This window comes from Trichechus manatus, unplaced genomic scaffold, assembly GCF_000243295.1.
Source record: "Trichechus manatus latirostris isolate Lorelei unplaced genomic scaffold, TriManLat1.0 scaffold00138, whole genome shotgun sequence".
In the NCBI taxonomy this organism is placed as follows: Eukaryota; Metazoa; Chordata; class Mammalia; order Sirenia; family Trichechidae; genus Trichechus; species Trichechus manatus.
In genome coordinates this window covers 1377934-1400175 of record NW_004444074.1, presented here as the reverse complement: position 1 = coordinate 1400175, position 22242 = coordinate 1377934, and the positions used below count along the sequence as shown (strand labels likewise).

Below are 22242 nucleotides of genomic sequence, written 5' to 3'. Positions count from 1 at the left end.
ATTAGAGAAATACATTTTGACTTTATTTAAATAGCTTTTAAACACAGGTGGCTCTATGCCAACTGGTCCTGGTGTTGGGGAAAGGGGGCACTGCAGGTGAAAGGAGGTGAAGCAGGTTCCAGCTTTCAGTTACTCAGCTCAGAAATTCCAGCAATTCCTGTAGTTCCTTGCAACCCCTCACCACCTCTGGGATGGACCGCAGAGTCTGGGAAGAGAGATAGAAAAGGTAGGTCAAGGCCACAGGCTCAAGGCACCCACCCCCCAAAAAGCACCCACTAAGGATGGAAAGGGGAGAAGTGGAGGCCACAGAGAAGCCTGCAACAGCAAGTCAGGTTAAGCTCTCAGCACAGGCTAGAACCAGAGCTACCACTCATCAGTAACTCCACGGGCCTGGCCTTGTACCAAGTACCTTAGTTGAATCAAATCTCTCCCTCTTTACCTCATAAATGTGCTGTACAATGTCATCTAATTTCTTTAACTCCTGGTCAGAGCGCCGAAGGTTCTCCTCCAGGATGTTTCTCTAGAAAGCAAATAGGTTCCATAAGTCCTATGCTTAAAAGAACAGCATAGCTTGGTGGGGCAGGGGAAATATGACAGGCACTTGCTAGTGCTGGTGGGAAATAGCCTTGGCATGGGAATTCTTACATGGCTCTGGAACTTGACCATGAGTTTGGCCTTCTCATCTTTCATCTCCAGGAACATCATCCTCAGCTTGTCTACCTATAAACATGTCCAGATCAGTGGGGCACAGCCTAGGGTCCCCACCAGCTGTCCAGCTCCCGTTAACTCTACACAGCACTTGGCCCCTTGTAGCGTTCCCAGCTTCCTCCAGGTACCAGTCACCTCCTGGGTGAGCCACACTTTCTCTTGGATCCAGTCAGTCGCCATGGACTGACAGTCGGCATCCAGCTGGCCTGCCAGGGTCTCCTGGAGCACCTTAGTCTCTGTCTCTGCACGCCGAAGTGAGCGGGTAAGCTGGGCCACTTCTTCTCGAAGGCTCTGGGGATGAGAATGGAGAGAGAGCCAGTAGTTCTAAAAGGTCCTCACCATCTTTCTAACCCGATATTTGGGAGCCTGGCTACCATTGACACAGAAGGCACAGGGTCAGGCATCATGATAAACATACTATGAGCTCGCCACTCTTGTCTATCTGCTCTAGGATCTTCTCATTTTGCTGCTGTATCACTTCCTGGAGCTCCTTTTCATTCTGTGAGGGAAAAGGAGGTGAAAGGGCACTGAGAGAGAGCTGACGTCTTTGCAGCCCTTGCCAGGAGACAGTACCTGACCCATACTCAGCCCAGGTGGTACCAACTGATAACACCCCAATTCTTCCTATAGGGGTAAGTCAGGCAAGGCACATTTCAGTGTTGAGAGAGTTCTAAAGTTCCTGCCTTCTCTCCTTGGTCTGCCTGGGGAGATGGGTCAGCCTATAGACAATTTCCAAACATGTGACATGTCTGATCCCAGGAAGGGCAAAACCAGGGCAGTGGTTGGAAAATCCCTACTACCCAGATTCCTGGAGAGAAAATGGCTCCCAGTGGGCCAGTAGAGCTGCCCCAGTTTTTCACTGCCCCATTTCCAAGCCCTCTCCTTCACCTTGTAGCGCAAACACAAGGCCTGGTTCAGCTTTTCTATGTCTGCTTCCTTTGCCTTCTGGGCTTCCTGATGCTGTTCTTCCTGGGCCTGCAGCCTATCCTGCAGATCACAACTAGGGGAAGGAAGAATTCAGCATTACTGCTGTCCTCTCAGGGACTGGCTGGGCCTTTGACATATGGGGCTGTCTTGCTTGACCTGCCCTCTCTCACCAAGACTGCATCCCACTCACATGTTTTGCTGCAGAGTCCTGACAGCTTCTTCTTTAGACTCTTGCATCAGGGAACACAGGCTCTGAAGCTCAAGAGTCATAGTACGCATTTCTGTCAGGCTCTTCTCCATGTCTGGGGTCTCTAAAAGAGACAGTTCTAGATAGAGGTAGAGCCCTTCAGCTCTGGAAGGAAGGAGTATATAGCCATCATTCCCACAAATCTTATCTGTGTCCCCCACCCACAGAATTTGAGTGTCCAGAACATTACAGATCCCAAAAGGCAGAAATAAAATGAGCCCAAGTAGAATTGAGGTTTTTAGAGCAAAGCGCGTCTCACTTTACTCATCGCCACCAGATTTTCTAGAAATGAGGCAGGATCCCTGGAGCCCATCCTAACCTGTAGGCTGCAGGGAAACCATGGATGCTACTCGGGTGAACGCACTCTTGTCACTTCCAAGCAAGGGCACAGGAGCTGACTCTGGCTCTAAAACAAAAATTGATGATGGTAGAGGGCCTCTCTAGTGACCCATTCAAGGGCCTGCCACAGTAGAAGCCAGGGATAGACAGGCAGCTTTGTTAGTGAGCATCTTAAGTAGCCAAAGATATCAGGAGCAGGGTCACAATTTCCCACCCCCAAATCCCAGGGCCTTTAACCTTCATCTGTCATTAGTGTCAAGACGCTTCCCAAGAAGGTGGTGTTACTGGGTGGAGGGTGTTCCTGGGCAGGAGCACAAGCTGTGTTCATCGGGAGGGGTTCCGGTTCAGCCTATGGCAAAGGAAAAAAATCACCAGCTGTTCTTCAGGGTTAGTGATTTCCCTGAACTCACCAGCCATCTCGTCTTACTACCTCTCTTCTTATCTTCAAATTCTCCATTAGCTCCTTTCCCTGAACATGTTTATATTCTTAAGTCTGTCTCAGTAAAACAACAATAAAAAAACCTTCTTCCTACTTTAAATCCCCATTTAGCTACTGCCTTTTCTCCTTCCCTTTAATTTAAAGGGGGAAAAAAAAAAGCCTACACTCAATGCCTATAATTCTCATCATCTATTTACCCCTCAGCTCACTATAATCAGGCTTCTGCCCTGCCATTCCACCAGAATTCTTGTCATTTGGGTCACCAATGGCATCCTTACTTTCAAATGCAATGGACATTTTTCAGTTCTTATTTTACTTGACCTGTTTAATATTGATGATCATGTTCTTTTAGAAACTTCCTCTTCTTAACTTCCAAGGCATGATTCTCTCTCCCTCATAGGTATGCCTCATACCTTTCTGGCTATTTCTTCTCTCTATCCACAGGTGCTTGCTTAACTGCTGGGCTCCCCTTTCAGTCCTTGGCCCTCTTTTCACTATCCTCCACTCCCTGGGTGGCCTCAGCCCAGGTGTTCCACAAAAACATCCACTTCACTTTCACTTAGACATGAATGATTCCTCAATCTCTTTCTCAACCAGATTCTTTCCCAAGCTCCAGGCCCAAAAGCTCAACTGCCTGTGAAAAATCTAGCAGAATATCCCACCAAAAACAAAACAAAAAAACAAACTCGTTGCCATTGAGTTGATTCCAACTTATAGGACTCATAGGAACCCTACAGGACAGAGGAGAACTTCCCCAGAGGGTTTCCAGGACTTCTTTACGGAAAGAGACTGCCACATCTTTCTCCTGCAGAGTGGCTGGTGGGTTTGAACCACCAACCTTTTGGTTAGCAGCTGAGCGCTTAATCACTGGACCACCAGGGCTCCTATGAATGTCCCGTAGTCACCTCAAACTCAGTATGTACAAAGCTGAACTCACCATCTTTCCTGTCCCACCCCACCAAAAATCTGTTCCTCTTCTTATATTTACTATCCTAGAACAGGGATCAACAAATTACAGCCCACAGGTAAAATCTAGCCTGCCACCTGTTTTGGTAAATAAAGCTTTATTGGAATACAGCCATGCCCATTTATTTACACATCATCTATGGCTGCTCTTGAGCTATAAAGGCAGAGCTAATTAATTAGGATAGAGACCATATGGCCTGCAAAGCTGAAAATATTTACTGTATGGCCCTTTATGAGAAAAGTTTGCTGACCCCAATTCTAGGGGAGTGTCTCCATCTTTCCAGCAATGTAGGGCAATATTCACTCTTCTGTCTTACTCCAGATCAAATTGGTCACCAGGTTCTATTACTTCTACCTCCTAAATATGTATTGAATCCGTCTAATTCATCCCGTTTTCTACCCCCTCTATAACTGCCATTAGTTCAAGCCTTCATCACTGTTACAACTGTCCTTCCCTCTTTCATTATTATTCCTTTAAATTCCAGTCTCCATATTCTCAGAGTTCTTTCCTAAATGTTCATCTGATTAAATTGCTTACCCAATTAAAATCCTTCAGGGGCTTCCTATAGCCTTCAAAATCTGGCCTCCTGCCTTGCCCCATATAGCTCCTACACTCCAGTTATCAAGAGCAACTTCCCATTCAGAAGCCCTGCTGGCGCAGTGGTTAAACACTCAGCTACTAACTGAAAGGTCAGCTCTTCAAACCCCCCAGCCATTCTGCAGGAGAAAGGTGTAGCAGTCTGTTTCTGTAAAGATTTACAGCCTTGGAAACCCCTTGGGGGCAGTTCTACTCTGTCCTATAGGCTCACTATCAGTAGGAATCAACTCTATGGCAACAGGTTTTTTTCTTTTTTCACTTCCCATTCTCTAAACTTGCCATATTCCATATGAGCAGGGCCTTGCCTTGTTCACCCTGTAGTCCCAGCACTTAACCCAGGTCTTGCTACAGGGTAGACACTACAAAAAGAGTACACATAGTGCCTCTGTGACTTTCATATACCATTCCCTGGTGGGCCTCCCTATACGTCCACCTCAACACTGCAAACTTCTACTTAACCTCAAGACTCTGCGCAAGGGTTAGCTGCTTTGAGAAGACATTCTAACCCTCAAAGGTAGAACTGATCCTCCTTTCTCTGTGCCCCCACAGTGGCCCATGCAGACCTCTATCATGATCAGAATTCAAGATGACAAGTTTACATCTGTCTGTATTCCCCGCTAGACTGTGGATTCTTTGGCATTTCCTGTGCTTAGCACATAAGTCAGGAAAAAGGTCAGATCATAAGCATTCCATATTTCAGATTTCCTGGTTGTACCTTTAATTGTTAAATAAGCAAATTATTCTGTGAGATATCAACCATTTCTTGTTTAGTGTTCGCTGCAGGGGAGTCAAAGCTGCAAGGCTAAATTTCTACTTTCTTTAAACATAGTATTGTTGATTCCAAGGAAAATTAATTCCAGAAATAAAATTCCAAGGGAAAGTAATACAAGTACAAAAGGAGAGTAAATTCATAAGGAATATGGCAAAAGAACAGATCAGAGTCCCCACACTTCTGCTCCAAAGCAAATGCTCCAGAATACTTCCTCTATTGCCACACCCCAAGCCTTGGTAGGGTTCAGCTGCCCTCACAGAAGAAGGTGAACTAGGGAGGATTTTAATAGGAAAGAAAAAGGTATTTCCAGTTTAAAGATAGAGGAGAACAGATATGGTAACCGCCTGAGTTTGGTGTGAACGAGGATGGGACATAAGTGTTGCATATAGACTGTCTGGTTGGAGTAAAGAGTTCATAATAAGGAAGGAGGAGACAGATGAAGAAAGGTTTGAGCGACAGGCTGAAGAGGTCTGTAGGCAACTGGAAATCATTGAAGGTCATAGACAGGGAACAAGAATAGTGTTTTAGGAAGGCCATTCTATATAATGAAGATACAACTGGAAGGGAAGACAAGGAATCCCAGAAATCTACCTTCTCCTTTAGTTTTTTCTGCAGGAAGAGGGCCAGGCTCTGTAGTTGATCAGTCAGCACCCCTAGCTCGTGGGAATACTGGCGTGTCTTCTCCAGGTCTTGCTCCTGGTTCTCTGTTACAATGCTAGCCAGTTTAGCCCTGAAATAAGGAAGGAACGGGGAAGGTGGCCAGGGACCAAGTTACCTTCTCTGAATCCTCTCCCCAGCCCCCACATAGAACAGCATTCAAAGACAGAAACAAGAGGCTCTTGGGCTCTGTCACAATTTCCTTCTTGGAGACTTTGGCATTTAGAAAGTTCCTGGGAAAGCTAAGCTCTGAGGGGGAAGCACAGAAAGGTAGAGATCTTACTTCAGGTTCTCTACGGTGTCCTTGAGGTCCTCACACTGTAGGCTGCGCTCCCGGAGCACTTCCAGCGTGGTTTTCAACTGACTCTCAACCTGGCCCAGCTCCAGGTGAGCAACCTGATTCTCTTGGTCTGCAAACTGGGAAGACAGGAGACAGAAGGGAAGGAACAAGAGAGGAAAGGGGCAAAAACCAGTCCAAGCAGGGCATTTTAGAGCCCCGGGGACAGAGGCTTTTTCTAGTCCACAGTCTCAAATCTCACCTCAATACCATTAGGCAAGAGTCACATTTCTTAAGTTTACCAGTTCCCTTGCCCCAAACCATATTCCTTACCTCCAGGGTCTCCTTCAGGTCCTGGACCTCCTTGCTCAGGACAGCCTGTTGCTGCTGCAGCTCTGCCTGCATTTGTTTTAGTGCCATCTCTTCCTTTTCCCATCTGCCAGAGACTTTCTATTAGATCCCATTTGGTCCTACATCCTGAGTGCCTACTGCCACCACAACCTGACAGGAACTCACCGAGCAGCCTGATCCTCGCTGCTCTGGGTGAGCTGGCAGAGCAAGTCATCCTTCATGGCCAGGTCCTGGGTACAATTGGCATGCTGACCCTGTAGCTCTTTTAGCTGGCTCTCCATGCTGGCTAGAATCTGTAGCTGAGCCTGGAGATCTAGGCCAAAAGTATCCTGATTACACCATGAGGCTGCCAGGGCAGACCCTTCCCACAATTCTGCTCTGAAGCAAGGGCTCCAGAGCACTTCCTTGCTCTACTGCCACACCCCAAGCCTTAGGAGGCCTTGCACACATACTCACCTGTTGCTAGACGGCTGTTTTCCAATTCCAGTTGTTCTATTTGGCCTTTACAGTCCTCTAAACGAGTAGAGACTTGTTCCAGCTCCCTGGAAACCTAGGAAGAAAAGACAGTTTTCCTCACACAGTTCCTCGTGAATCAAGAGTCCCAGGATTCAATGAGACTTCTCTTTCTGGACAATACAGCAAATCACTTTGCTCCTGGGCAGCAATATTGCAGCAAATAAGGCTGATCCTCAGGAAAAAGTAGACAGGAGAAAAGTTGTTGAAGTAAAGAAGGCACTAAAGAGCAAAGAAAACAACTAGGCACAAGTCCATCTTACAGGTAAGGGCTATAGCTGGTCTCCAAACCTACAGAGTGGAAAGAAGAAGGGTCTGTGGTAAGAGGCAAATGATACTACTCATCAGAAAGGCCTTCTGCAGAGAAGAGGGAGGAAACCGGGCCTAAGCAGTCCCCGCTCCTGGTTTGTACCTTCTGCTTTTCCTCAACTGCAGCATCACGTTCCTGCAGGGCCTCCCGGCTCTTGGCTGCAAGTTTCTCTGTGAGTTGTCGAGACTGACTCAGCAAAGCTGTCCATGTTAGATACTACCAGGGGAAGCAAGCAGGTCAGTAGAGCACACTTGAGCCAGGGCTCCTAACAGGGCTGGCTGTGAGTAAGGGAGTGGCATGACAGCCCAAATACTCACATCTAGCTGCATGGATATCCAGTCCTGTTGCAAAGTAGAAGAAACACTCACTGTCTGCTGAGCCAGCTCTTGTTGCTCTGCGTGAAGCCGTACCTACAGGAGAAGGATGGCTATGGTAGGATTGCCACTGGGTACAACAAGATGGGAGTATGTGACCATCCTCCTGGTGTGTCAGTGTGGACTCCAGGAAAGAGAATGCCCTCAAATTACCAGTTGGGTCTGGGCCTCATTCAGCAGCGCTCTGAATTCCCGCATGGATGCCAGGTCCTGTTCCAGTTGGCTGATTCGCTGGCTGGCGTGTGCACAGAAAGCCTCTAGCACGGTCTCTGCCTGTTTAGGGAAGAGGTTACAAGGACAGAGTGGCCAGGGGAGAGAAACAGCACAAAAAGCCATAACTGTTCACCACCCTAGTACCTCAGTTCTTTATTTCTGTACCCAGGGCAGGCAGTTCTCAAGCTGCCCATCTGTGTCTCAAGTGAATTTGTGTTCCTGATGAAACCTCCCACAAGGTGGAGACTTTGAGTACATGCCCTGGAAAGAGCACTGCCCACATCCAGGAACAAAAGCCTAGCACCTGTGGTACATAATACAATGGAATACTACTCAGCTATAAAGAGAATGAAATTCTGATGCATGCTACCACACAGATGAACCTGAAAACACTGTGCTAAGTGAAAGAAATCAGGCACAAAAGGACAAATACTATATGATTCCACTTATATTAGGTATCTCGAATAGACAAATTCATAGAGACAGAAAGTAGATTAGTGGTTAACAGGGGCTGGGTAGGGGGAGAGGATAATGGGGAGTTATTTCTTAATGGGTATGGAGTTTCTGTTTGGGATGATGAAAATATTCTGGAAATAGTGGTAATGATTATACAACATTGTGAATGTACTTAACGCTACTGGATTGTACACTTAAAAATGGTTAAAATGATAAATTTTACGTTATATATATTTTACTACAATAAAAAAAGAAAAACGGCAACAGAAGAAAAAAAAAAAGCTTGGCACCTTACCGCATCCTTGCCTCTGAGGGCCATTTCCTCTTTGTGCCTTGCCTCCTCCCTCTCTGCTTTGAGGCTCTGGATCTTTGCCCTTGATTTCTTCAACACATCAAAACAGCAGGAGACCAAGGCCTCTGCACGCTGAGACTACAAGATGAGAATCAGATGCTGTGTTTGCTTTTTTATGGCTTTCAGTCCCACCAGGAGCCTCTACCCTCATCCTCATGCTGCTTACCTCCTGACTCACAGTGGTTTTGTCTTCTTCTAAGTGCAGCAGGGATAGGTGAAGGAAGGAGATCACCTCTTTAGAGACCAACACCCATGACTGCTGTAGGGGAAAAGATGGCTAGGCTAAATCAAAGTCACTAAGTAGGAAGTAAGCAGGAACACTGGAGAGGAAAGTTACTGACCCTAATTTCAAGGTCCCAGTAGGGAAGACATATCCATAACAAGGCTTGGAAGCCTCCTTTCACTATCATGACTGAGTACCACCATCTGCTAACCTCCCAGGATTCTCCATTCTTGATCTTCACAGGAGACTCAGTGGTGGTATAAGACCAGTCAGCCCTTACCGTGACATTCCTGGCCTCCTGCAGAGCCTGTCCAATCTCTTGGCAATTCTGAAGTTGCTGAAGCTTCTTAGTTATCTAGCCAGAGAAACAGATTTGTTCTTTTTGAGGAGGCAACATGCACCACCAGCACTTCATCCTCCCTCCCTTCCACCTCCTGAGCTACAGGGGCCTTTCCTATTAATAACAGGAGCAAGGCTCACAGGTGGATGAAGCCAACTCAGAAAAAAATCCAGGGTAGGTAAATAATTCTTTTTTAAAATAATCATGATTATTTTGATTTTTTCTAATCATAAATACTTGTTCATTGTAGAATTTTGAAAATACAGAAGTGAATAAAAAGCAATAGAAATCATAAATAATTTCATCACCTAGAACAGTGATTATTAACCAACAGTATAGCATGCACCCCAGAGACTTGGATATACTTGTACACCAGAGACTTACTACAGAGAGTTCCTGTAACTGATGAGTATACTGTTTCTCTCAGGCGTCAGGGGGAAAAAAAAAAGTTGTACAGCACTAATTTAGAAATAAATTACCATATTCAATAAATTCTAAGATGAATATTTTTTCACATTTTAATATCTCTGAAATTGGGATGCACCTTAATACTGATGGTGTCTTAGAGCTGATAAAATATAGTAATGCTTAAGAAAAACCACAGTTGAGATAATATATAAATTTGGAGTCCTGCTTTTATTACTTTGTTGTATTATACTGATATTATTATTTAGACCTAGATTTATATTTGCTCACCTCATTGGAATAGCCTGCTTTAGGGGACCTATCTAAGTGGAAAACCACCCATTTTTAACTTCTGCTGGCATTTTACCTCACCTCAAATCCTCTCAGAAATTATTTGTATTCTGATTGCCTTTCTTCAAAAACCATGAATTTATGTTAAACTTATTTTTCCATGATATTAAAAACTCTTCATAAACATACTTTTTCATGACTATAGAATATTCCATCTTACAGATGGCTCATCATTTTTTATTTCTCTTCTCATTATTTAAAAAAGCAAAAGCATAACATGTTACCATCTTTATGCAGTAAAGTTAACCTTCTCAAGTATTAGTCATTTTTATTTTCTTATTCTTTAACTATATGTTCATTATCTTGGGACAGATAAAAACTTAGTGTGCCACGTAGAGTAGACAAGTATGATTTCAAAGTCAGCAGAGCCCTAGAAAGACTTTGAAGTTCTGAGAGAAAAAGTGGGGAGCCTTCATCACTGCCAAAAGGCAGCCATCGCCTGGGAAAAAGCAACTGCTGGAGCAGCAGTGCTGAGTCATGATGCTGCAGCAGCCTGGATTTAAGAAGGCAGAGTCACATCTCCCTCAGATCTCTCAGTGTTCATTTCTCTGAAAGCCCCTATCACTAAAGCAGTCATCACTCCCTACTGCATCGTGCAGCATGGCACGCAGTACCCCATGAGTGCTGGACAGGGCCCACACAGTGTTCAGAGCTGGGCAGTCAGGCGGCTGATAAGATTAGTGTGACAAGGCAGCCAAATGCAAGGACATGGCGCAGTGATGGGGAAAGGCTGAAGGTGATGTCATTTACCCTCTTTGGTTCTGTTCCAGTGGCCTCCAAAGGCATCTGACAAGCTTCAGCTGAAGAGGGTACAAGGCAGTTTCAGGGATAGGGAACGAGGTCAAGGACAAGAGGAAAGGTTATAAAAATAAGGAAACACAGGAGAGAAACTGAACAGCTAGAGAAATAAGGAGTCTATGGATTCCAAGATTTCTGGCAAGAGGTAGAGTCATTACTTTGAGGATACTGTTAACCCAAAAAAGGTCTTTGGTAACTTGGACACGTCTCATGCTCAGCAGCAGCACCTATTATCTAAACAGGCACAACTCTGAGGCTCTCAATTCCTTCTCCTGATAATATTCCCTTCTTTTCTACGCCTGTGTTGTCAACAGCTAGAGTCCTCTAGAACAATGGTTTTTTCCTCTCACATCCTTACCGTAATTTTGAAAGACTAAGCACCCTTAAGTTTAAATCATTGCAAACACTGTAATTCTCAACATATTATAAACAATGACAGTTTGAAATAAAATTGTTAAATCACAATCACTCTTAATTATATCCCATGGCATAAATACCACATACTACCAAAATGATTTGATACCTTCAAAAAAAAAATGAACAAGTTCTTCTCTAACAGTTAAAAATTTTATCATTCCTTTTTCTCTTTCAACTTGTATTTTTACTCCTCATAGAATTTTATCCTCATGAAATATATTTTTATACTTTAAATTCTTTGATTAATCACCCTATTATACATCTCTGCAACAACAACAAATGTACATATAAATTTAAATTAAAATATATTTTAAATTCCTCTGACCAGAAGACTTTAAGTGAAAAAAACTCTCTTTTGGGTGGAGAAATATTTTCATCAATTGTATTTTAACCATTATAATAATACTAAAATTTTTAGTAAAATCATAAGCATGCCCAGTAATATTTTTTTGGGAATCATCTGTTAACGAAAAGGATAGCGCTTCCCTCCTTTTGTTACTTCAAGTGTCCAGGGATAACTGTAATTCCTAGAATAAGACAAGGTTTATTGTACTTAAAGTTAACCAATAATTCTATGCCTATTTTTCCATTCTTACAGATGTAAGTATTGAGAAATCTTGTTTACATAAATAATGGGAATAAGTAGGAATGGAAGAAGGGAAGGCAGGCATGTCGCTCAATTCTAGGAACTCCTTTGGAGGTATGCGCCAAAAATCGCATTGTGAACTCTCATCAAAAATTTTTAACAATCCACTGGTATAATTAATTAAAGTCTTCTTTCAACTGTTTTGAAAACATGCAAAAAAGACGTTATATAATCATTCAGTCATTTGCTTTGTCAACATGTGCACGAATATTTCCTACTGTCCTTTGATTGGTATCCCAAGGCAATGTAAGACTGGCTTTTCTTTAGTAAAATGGGAAAGGGCAATTGCCAATGGAGAAGCAGAAGAGAAGAAATTTAGCAAAGAACACATTTGGATGATGGAGATTTAGAAACTGATTCCTTTAAAACCTTCCTTGGAATGGTTACACTACTTGAAGAATGTAATCAGCGTTACTAAATTGTACATGGAGAAATTGTTGAATTGGCATATGTTCTGCTGTGTATATTCTCAACAACAAAATAAATTATTAAAGAAAAAAGATTTCCTTGCTTGCATTCCCCTTGGAAAGTCTTGACAACCCCCAGTGGTACAGTGAGTACCTACAGCTTTAAGGGATTTTCCAGATCCTCAGCTTCTACACATAATCTAAGAATGAGCCTGTGGTTAAGAGTCCCCTTTATCCTCTGGGAGCTTACATTCTAAGAGAGAGGTACCACTGGGATTCTCTAAGCTTTGGGAGGAACCTTCTTACCCCACTGGGAGAGTTGTTAGTCTGTGTGCTGCTGTCCTGAGCTCCTGGGTGAGGTACAGCCAGCTGACTTTTCCAGTCCCGCAGCTGGCGAGAGAGAACCTCCAAAATGACAAGAGAGCTCAGCAGGTTCTCTTCCAGGTCATGTCGAGACAAGGCAGTCAGATCTGGAGGATGGCTGCAGCAGGAAGAGAAGAACATGAGGACGATAAAGGGAGGAGAAAGGATGGGAGTGATGGGTTTAAAGTAATGGAGCCCAGGAGGCACAAGGATTTAGGGACACTTACCCCCACACGAGTTGCTCTGTCTCAGAAGTACTGTCCTTAGTGCTCACCAGGCCTTTCTGGGATGTGTTTGTACTCTTTTCCTGTACTGCTGGGGGAGTAAACCAAGTCCCCACCGAGCAAGTAGAGAAGGGGGAAGTTCCAATTGCAGCATCTCGAAGCACAGAAGGGAGGCATAAGCTCTGGCGGAGATTTTCCAGCATGACTGAGGTATTTATACCTTTTTCCAGCCAAGCCAGTGGGGACATCCAGGTCCCTGTGTCAGACACGAGAATCATACCAGCATCTTCTACTGCTGGGCCCAGAGCTGCCTGGGATTCCATTTCTACTGGATTTGGTGTCAGGCATGTGGACAGAATATCTTCCATAGCTGAGACAAGTGCCTGATCTTCCAATTCAACCTCCTCAGGGAGAGTTGGAAAGCTCATTTCTCTTTCCTCTATAGCTCTGTTCTCTCCAATTTCTTCCCCTGGGTCCACATGATTGACAGGAAAATCTGCTTCCAAATCAGTTGAAGGAGAAAGCCAGAGCATGAAGGAGGGCAAGAAGGCATTACTTTCAGAAGGAACTAAGTTCTCAGGCACAGCCTCAGTGCTACTGTCTCTCAGGCTTTCCTTGGGACAGTGTAGTTGTTGCTCAGAAGAGGGATTTGGTGGAAACTCCAAAAGATTGCATGGAGAATCCCGAAATGTAGGTTTCTCAGGCAGAGTAGCAACAGCTTCTGAAAAGCTATCTTCTGTGCATGGTGCCACCCCCTCTTTCACCAGATCTCCTGGCCTCAAAATTTCATCTAGAGAGATGTTGTTTGTCTCTGCCATGGCATCTAAAGGGGATTCTTCAAGTGTAATGTCTTGCTGCTGCCCCACCGGAGAGGGTACAAAGACCATAGTTTTAACCAGATAGTTGTCCAGTGGGTCTGCTGCTTCCTCAGATGTTTTGGGAGTAGAGTTGGTTTTGGGAATCTGATCTAGGAGCTGCTCATCTGATTCATGCTGACAAGCTTCCAGCCACTTTGAGGGAGTGCTGAATAGTTCTGAAGGGGAATCTGTCTTCTTGGTACTGACAAAATCCAGTGGAGATGACTTGTTGCTGCTTTTCTGCAAAAGGAAACAAAAGTAATTGATTAAGGCAGTCAACTCAAGTTCCCAGCATACAATTATGGATACAGGGTACTGATACTGTCCAAACTCAAAAAAAGGTATGCATTCTTATTATTTCTGCTTAGGTAAGAATTTAGCTAATCCTTGCTGCTTACTACTGAGACCTAATAGGAGAAGAAGAATTTGGGGCACTTCTAAGGGAATCAGCCTACAGTATAAATAAAACTGAGATAATCTGTCCATATCATAGGGAGATGGTAGCTTCAATGTGTTCCAGCTCCTCTCCATTCCTAACTCTAACTCACTTCTAGGGGAACAGGCCGAAGGGATCTGCAGGATGTGAATGAAGGCTCAAGCTCTGTCAGAATCTAGAGCTGGTACAAAATTTTCTTATGGAACAGATGAGAATTTGGGGACCAGAATCAGAGAGCCCTGGGACAATGATTGGAATGTGGTGGATCCTAGAGAGCACTTGGCCCACAAAGATCCATGGATCCCAGGGAGAAACGGTAACATCAACCTATGCCAGTGACCTAGTCTCCCTGGCCTCCAAGAGCTGAGGGCATTCTGAACACATGGATTAAGTCCATTCAACCCTTGGGACTTAAAGAGCTCTAGTCTTTGTAGCAGAGGAGACTGAAGAGCAGAGACTTCTTCCTGGTGTCCTGACAAGGGGCTAAAAACCTACTTACTGCTGGTTCACAGGGATAGAGACCACTGCACCTTCTACCACTTGCTGGATTGCTGCCACTTAAGGTACTCCACTGGCTGGACCTGAGACCCAATGAGCAAGAAAAGGATAATATTAATGTACTTAAGTGGAGCCCTGGTGGCACAGTGGTTAAGAGCTTAGCTGCTAACCAAAAGGCCGGCAGTTCAAATCTACCAGCCACTCCTTGGAAACCCTATAAGGCAGTTCTACGCTGCCCTACAGGGTCACTATGAGTTGGAATCGGAAACCCTATGGGGCAGTTCTCTGCCCTATAGGGTTAGGGTCACACGGATTGGAATCAACTTGACAGCAACGGGTTTGGTTTGGTTTTCTTTTTTTAAGTGGATACAGCAGCCAGAGAAAGAACAAATTCTAAGACAGTTAGAAAAGATAGACCTTAACAAAACAGAGCTGCTGGAAGCCACAGATGACCATCTGAACCAAAAGAAGGAAAAAATGTGAGTACTTAAGAAGACTGAAATACAACACACCCCCAAAGAAAGGCTTTCTGGAAATAATAAACATTACTTCTAAACATAAAATTTCAGTAAAATAAATGGAAAGAGGATGGTCAGAGTTGCACTGGAATTACTGGCCTGGAAGATCAAGTGGAAGAAATATCTTAAAGCAAAGGCAAAAATACAAAGAAATGTAAATCTGAGGAAAAAGCTAAGCGAATTGGATGATAAATCCAGGAAACCTAACATGTGAATAAAAGAAGTTCCAGGAATACATGTAGAAATTGTTGAATCGGTGAATACTTTGTTGTGTATATTTTATACACAAAAATATTTTATACTACAATAAAAAGAAAAGCGGTTCCAGGAAAAAAGAACAAATATAGATGAGGTACTGATTAAACAAATATTAGAAGAAAATTTCCCCAAGGGAAAGAAGGACCTGAGTCTGCATTATTAAAATGGCTCATTCTAAGCAGGAATGACAAGAAAAGATACATGTCTAAACACATAATGGTAAAAGTTTTTCAACTACAAAGAAAATAACTATTTTTGAAGCTTTGGAGAGAAAGACCAATTACTCACACACACACACACAAACTTACATGAAATTTGAAATTTCTTATTTATAGCAGTGGATGAAACTTAAAAATGTAAGGTTAAGCTAAGAAGCCAGATATAATATATACTGATAATACCATTTGTATGGCATTTAAAAGCAGATCAAAGTTGTGTTTCAAGATAAAAATATAGGTAGTAAAACTATGAAGGAAGGAAGTGATTATTATAACAGTCAGAAAAGTAGTTACCTTTTGTGGGGGACGGGTTTGTCATGAGAAGGACTTCCGACACTATCCTATTGATTGACCTAGGTGTTGGTTACATGGGTGTGTGGTTTATACTAATTTGTGAAGCTTTTATGTTTTATGCACTTTTACATATTTTATTTTAATTAAAAAAATTTTAAGTGCTAAAGGAAAGTAGAAAATAAAGGGATTGGCAAAGAGATACCTGGCAAATGCAAACAAAGAAAGCAAAGGCAGTAATATTAATATTAACGTAGAGCTTAAAGTTATAGCACTATTACGTTAAAAGACAAATTGAAGACCTATTATATAAAAAAAGCAATCAGTATGCACTAAACAGCCTAGAAGCTAAATATACAAAATAAAGACTATTAGAAATGCAAAAGCTCCACTTCAAAAAGTTTTTTCTGTGTTTATAAAGTTCCTATTTATTCCTTTTTAAAAATTACCTTAAAACACCTATCTCAAAATTCAACCAACTTGGCAGAATAAAAGCAGGTAAGAACAGAATAATTACCTATCTGTTGATAGAGATAAATCGAATCCAACACCCTCTGAACATTAAATACACTTCTGTTCATATGTTCATAGAACACTTAGAAAAATTCACCCTGTATTTGGCCACAAAGAAACAGGTTACAATCTGATCATAATGCAAGAAAATAAATTAAAAGGTGACCAAAAAAAAAAGTCTTTAAACACTTGGAAATTAAGGACTACTCCTAGATAACCCATGTACTAAAGACAAAAATCAAAAGAAAATTATAAAGTAGCTAAATGCAGAGAAATGTATATAACGTGATTCTATTATTAAAATAACTATGCACGTTTACATATTTTTTTATTGTACTTTAGATGAAGATTTACAGAGCAAATTAGTTTCTCATTAAATAAATAAGACACATACTGTTTTGTGACATTAGTTGCCAACCCCACAACATGTCAACACTCTCCCCTTCTCGACCTTGGGTTCCCCATTACCAGCTTTCCTGTCCCCTCCTGCCTTCTCATACTTGCCCCTGGCCTGGTGTGTCCATTTAGTCTCATTTTGTTTTATGGGCCCGTCTAATGTTTGGCTGAAGTGTGAACCTCAGGAGTGACTTCAGTACTGAGTTAACAGGGTGTCCGGGGGCCACACTCTCGAATTTTGCATAGTATTAAAAGAACACAGAGAAAAATATGGAAGAATAAATACCAGGTTGTCAAAATGGGTTGGTTACTTGGAAAGAACAGGGAATGTGTGGGAGGGATTGATTCCAGAAGGCAAAAGGAAGAGGAAAGGTGGACCTAAGCAAAAAAAAAAAAAAAAAGAAAAAGGAAAAAAAGGATTGCATTTTGAAGGAAAAAGTGCCTTAATAAAAAAGTATTATAATATAGATGTATGTGCATATAAATACATATAAAGCAGCACACACACACACACACACACACACACAGAACACTTAATTGTGCTCATAAGGAACCTGTACATAGACTAAGAGGCAGTTGTTCAAACAGAACAAGGGGATACTGCGTGGTTTAAAATCAGAAAAGGTGTGTGTCAGGGTTGTATCCTCTCACCATACTTATGCAATCTGTATGCTGAGCAAATAATCTGAGAAGCTGGACTATATGAAGAAGAACAGGGTATCAGGATTGTAGGAAGACTCATTAACAACCTGCCATATTCAAATGACACAACCTTGCTTGCTGAAAGCAAAGAGGACTTGCAGCACTTACTGATGAAGATCAAAAACTACAGCCTTCAGTATGGATTATATCTCAACATAAAGAAAACAAAAATCCTCACAACTGGACCAATAAGCAACCACATGATAAACAGAGAAAAGATTGAAGTTGTCAAGGATTTCATTTTACTTGGATCCACAACAACACCCATGGAAGCAGCAGTCAAGAAATCAAAAGCAGTGTTGCACTGGGCAAATTTGCTGCAAAAGACCTCTTGAAAGTGTTAAAAAGCAAAGATGTCATTTTCAGGATGAAGGTGTGCCTGACCCAAGCCATGGTATTTTCAATTGCCTCATATGCATGAGAAAGCTGGACAATGAATAAGGAAGACCAAAGAAGAATTGATGCCTTTGAATTATGGTGTTGGCAAAGAATATTGAATATATCATGGACTACCTGAAGAAGGAACACATCTATGTTGGAAGAAGTGTAGCCAGAATGCTCCTTAGAAGCGAGGATGGTAAGACTTCATCTCACATACTTTACATGTTATCAGGAGAGACCAGTTCCTGGAAAAGGACATCATTCTTGATAAAGTAGAGGGTCAGTGAAAGACAGGAAGACTGTCAACGAGATGGACTGACACAGTGGCTGCAACAATGGGCTCAAACATAGCAATGATTGTGAGGATGGCGCAGGACTGGGCAGTGTTTCGTTCTGTTGTACATAGGGTTGCTGTGAGTCGGCACCGACTCCACTGCACCTAACAACAACAACATATATATATAATAGCAGCGCTATATTTCTGTTACAGTAGCACTAAGAAACTAAGACAGAATTTGGTACAAAGAGTGGGGTACTGCTCTAACAGATACCTAAAATGTGGAAGTGGTTTTGGAATTGGGTAACGGAGGAGTTTTAAGATGCCCAATAGTAAAAGCCTAGATTGCGTTAAAGAGACTGTTGGTAGAATCATGGACATCAAAGGCAACTCTGGTGAAGGCTCAGAAGAAAGTGAGATCTACAGAGAAGATCCCTATCATCTTGGAGAATACATATGGAACCATCAACAGAATGTTGTTAGAAATGTGGACTTTAAATGTGCTTTTGATGAGGCACATTTGGGAGTGCCCAAAGCCAAGGGAGCAGAGTTGCCATCCCAGTGGGCCTGAAAGGTGGAGCTGGCTCCAGGATGTGGGGCCTCCACCCAGAATACAGAAAGTGTGGCCAATACCCAGAGTTTGGAGGGTGGGGCCACAGCCCAGAAGGTCCTGGAGAACAGAGGGTTATTTTCAAGCCTTGAGAGCTAATGTAATCTGTTCTGCTGGGTTTTGGAGTTGCTCGATTCCTGTGAACCCTTCTTTCCCTCCAATTTCTCCCATTGTAATGGAAATGTCTACCCTGTGTTTGTTCTACCATTGTACTTTAGAAGTAGATAACTTGTATTTTGAACTCCACTGATGGAGAGGAGTTTTGCCCCAGATGGAACACACCCAAAATCCCACCTATACTTGATTTAGATGATCCAGAAGATGTGGTTTTAGAATTGATGCTGCAATGGAATGATGTGATGGGGTGAATGTGCTTTGCACATGGGAAGGATATGAATTGGGGGGGGCAAAGGGTGGAATGTTATGGATTGAATTATGTCCCCCAAAAATATGTGTTATAAATCCTAATTCCCTTATCTGCGGATGTAATCTCACTTGGGAATAGGATTTTCTTTGTCATGTTAATGAGGCCATGTCCAGTGTAGGGCATGTCTTAAACCAATCACTTCTGAGATATAAAAAGAGCAGATTAGGCACAGAAGGAAGCAAAAAATGGAGAAAGATTGATGCCACGTGGAGATTACCAAGGAACCAAGGAAGAGAAACTGAAAAGGATAAGGATTTTCCCCCAGACTAGACAGAGAGAGCCTTCCCCTAGAGCTGGTACCCTGAATTCACACTTCTAGCCTCCCAAACCGTGAGAAAATAAATTTTTGTTCATTAAAGCCTCACACTTTACAGCAGCACTATATTTGTTATAGCAACACTAAGAAACTAAAACAGTCAGGTTGTCATCTGCTTTTATATATTCTTCTTCCTTCCTCTAATCTATTTTATTTATGGCCCATCTCCTTCCAAAAATAATTCAGACTCAATGAAAAAGAATACATAGATCAAGTTAATGAAATACTGAAATATGAAGTCATGGTCAAAAAAGGAAAAAGCAAATCTTCCAATTTCGGGGATTGACAGTAGCTATACCTGATCGAGTAGTGGTTGAAAGCTTGGCTGCTAAGCAAGAGGTCGGCAGTTTAAATCCACCAGCCACTCCTTGGAAACCCTATGGGGCAGTTCTACTTTGTCCTATAGGCTCGCTGAGTCTGAGTTGGAACCGACCTGATGGCACCTAACAAAAACAATACCTGATTGTCAGATTTGATCCTGAGCTTTCTAGAAGCTACAGCAAGAGGGAAAATATGATAAACTACATAGTTCTCATTGTTAGAAAGGGAAAAGGATACTTATACAATTTCTCTGGGAAGACAATTTTCTCAGGCAATAAGTTCTAAAAGAAATTTCTGCAAAGAACCTTATAACCCATTGATGTCATGTCAATTCCGACTCATAGCATCCCTGCTGGACAGAGTAGAACTGTCCATAGGGTTTCTAAGGCTGTAATCTTTAAGGAAGCTGACTGCCACATCTTTCTCCCTCAGAGTGGCTGGTGGGTTTGAACTGCCAACCTTTCTGTTAGCAGTGGATCTCTTAACCACTGTGCCACCAGCGCTACTTGGGAATCCTATAAAGGGGTCAATTTCATTCCATGACAAGTTTTTAAAGCAAGTCAAAATAGCTTCTACATGGCTACTTCTCTCAAGACATTTGACAAAAGCACTACTCAGTGAGGGCAATTCTACAAGGGGCTAAAATAAGGTAGTTTACCCTAACTTGACCCCAGGAGTTTTGACTACCTCGAGGAATGAATGGATATTGTCTCACTGTTGTAGATCAACTCTCCATAAGTGAGCTGATGTAAGGGGAAGACCACTAATCAGGGGGAAAGTATTTCTCAGTAGTTTGGAAAAAGTCGGACGGAGTAAGAGGTGATAAAAACTAACAGCTAAATAGAGGTTTAGGTTCTCAGTGGATTTCCTTTAACCATCCTAGGGCACCTCTCTGTTGGCCTGAATAGCTGTAAATGGATGTCACTGAGGTAGAAAACTTCATTATTGTTATTAATTACGTTCCAGCCCGGGACCTGTGTTCCTCTGAGCTTTCGGCCTGGGCAAAGAGCCCAGTAGAGAAATTGGCCTGGCGAATCTCACCTGCAGCGTCAGCTTGCACAGTGATGGGGTGAGTGAAGAGTGCACAGGGGGCCCTTCCCCAGAGCTGGTGAGGGCACCAGGCTGCAGGTTAAGTTCTCGGAGTGGAGTTCTCATAGCTGGTTTTCCCTAAGAAGAAAGCGAGTGTGAGAAAGCATGAGTTCTGCCAGACTGCCTGCCCTCCCTCCCTTAGAAGCCTCAGGCGATAAGAAAGAGTAGGCTCCAACACCAGCTTCGCTGAAGCGGCAGGACGAACAACAGAGCACACGCCCCCCACCACTCCCAGCCTTGACCTAGCTTTCCAGTACACAAGGCGCTGCCAGCGTCCCTGCCCTAGTAGCCCCAACCCAGTTCTCTCCGCGAAGCTCTTCCGCTCACCGGCTGCGGCGAAGCCGACGCACTGAGGTTCAATGTTTTCGCCCGCCACATCTTCGGCGCAGAACGAAGACTGATCACTTTCCAGACCCAAGACAAGACTCCATGTCCACCCGCCGTCTTTATTTGAACTTGCTCCGTGGTTTCCGATTGGCTGCGGAGCCGAAGTGCGTCAGGCAGGCACGTCGCGTCCTGGCTGGAGTCCCGTAGGCGGGTGGGCTGGGCCTCCGGAATTGGCCACGCCCCTCCCAGGCCCGGCTCGCCCCACGGTTCGCGCGCGCTTGTCTGTGAGATCTCACCGACGCGAGCCGGGAGGCCTGAACCGGTGCCAGACCCGAGGCCGTCTTGTGGCCTCACATCAGGGAAGGCGCTGTAGGTAGCTGGAGAGTCAAGGAGTCCATCCCTCCTGCTTCTAGTGGACCACCCTCACACCCTGTCAGAAAAGTTGTCTCCATGGTCTGGCTTAGGAAGTCTCTCCTCAGGTTTCCGCAGTTACCTCCCACCCCAGTCTTGACGGGAAAGAGCCGGCCCGGGAGTCCGTCAGGTAGCGGTGAAAGAAGTGTTTCTTACTGAGGCTTTTTTGGTCTGCGCATAGGCCTGTGTCCGTGATGGCCTGAAACGTAGTTCTCAACCAGAATGTAGCCCCTGAGCTGTAATGCCGCTTCAGAATTTCTGGTATTTTCTAGGGACTTACCTCATGGCCTGTAACAAGTTTACTGGAATAACAGCTAACATGTTTTGAACACTTATTTTGTGCCTGGCGCTGTTCCAAATCTTTATGTGTATTAACTTAGTCCTCAGAAGGATCTACGAAGTTGTTGTTAGCTGCTGTGGAGTTGATGTGCAACCCCCATGCAAACCAAACAAAATCCTGCCCAGTCCTGCGCCTAATCATTGAGGATTGGACCGTTGTGACCCATAAGGTTTTTGAAAGTAGATTGCCAGGTCTTTCTCCCTTAGTGTGGAAGCTCCGCTGAAACCTGTTCAGCATCATAGCAACACGAACGCCTCCACTGACAGATGGTTGGTGGCTGCATTGGCTGGGAATCCAACACGTGGAAGGCGAGAATTCTACCAGTGAACCACCACTGACCACCTATGAAGCAGGTACTGTAAATATACCCATTTTATAGACAA

General features: G+C 43.5%; 1 protein-coding gene across 1 annotated transcript; it reads right to left on the bottom strand.

Moving 5' to 3' along the window:
• Positions 1-6: 6 nt before the first annotated feature.
• SPAG5 (sperm associated antigen 5) lies at positions 7-21804 on the bottom strand. The gene is made up of 25 exons (XM_004385373.2): positions 21800-21804; positions 21109-21475; positions 20734-20859; positions 12677-13770; positions 12393-12567; positions 9003-9077; positions 8666-8758; positions 8443-8577; positions 7632-7751; positions 7422-7514; positions 7207-7320; positions 6738-6831; positions 6447-6594; positions 6264-6366; positions 5937-6070; positions 5588-5726; positions 2459-2570; positions 2202-2288; positions 1826-1946; positions 1597-1708; positions 1127-1207; positions 844-999; positions 646-720; positions 440-520; positions 7-205 (listed from the first exon to the last, which is right to left on the bottom strand). The coding sequence occupies exons 1-25, from the start codon at positions 21802-21804 to the stop codon at positions 134-136; spliced, it is 3912 nt and encodes a 1303-aa protein (XP_004385430.2). The 3' UTR covers positions 7-133.
• Between the last annotated feature and the right edge of the window lie 438 nt (positions 21805-22242).

What these genes read in the sequence shown, in the direction of transcription:
- SPAG5 (XM_004385373.2), bottom strand. An exon ending in GGTTTCCCTGCAGCCTACAG is followed by an intron (nt 1,947 to 2,201) that starts GTTAGGATGGGC and finishes TGTCTCTTTTAG; the next exon opens with AGACCCCAGACATGGAGAAG. An exon ending in ACAAGAGTGGCGAGCTCATA is followed by an intron (nt 1,000 to 1,126) that starts GTATGTTTATCA and finishes TCTCATCCCCAG; the next exon opens with AGCCTTCGAGAAGAAGTGGC.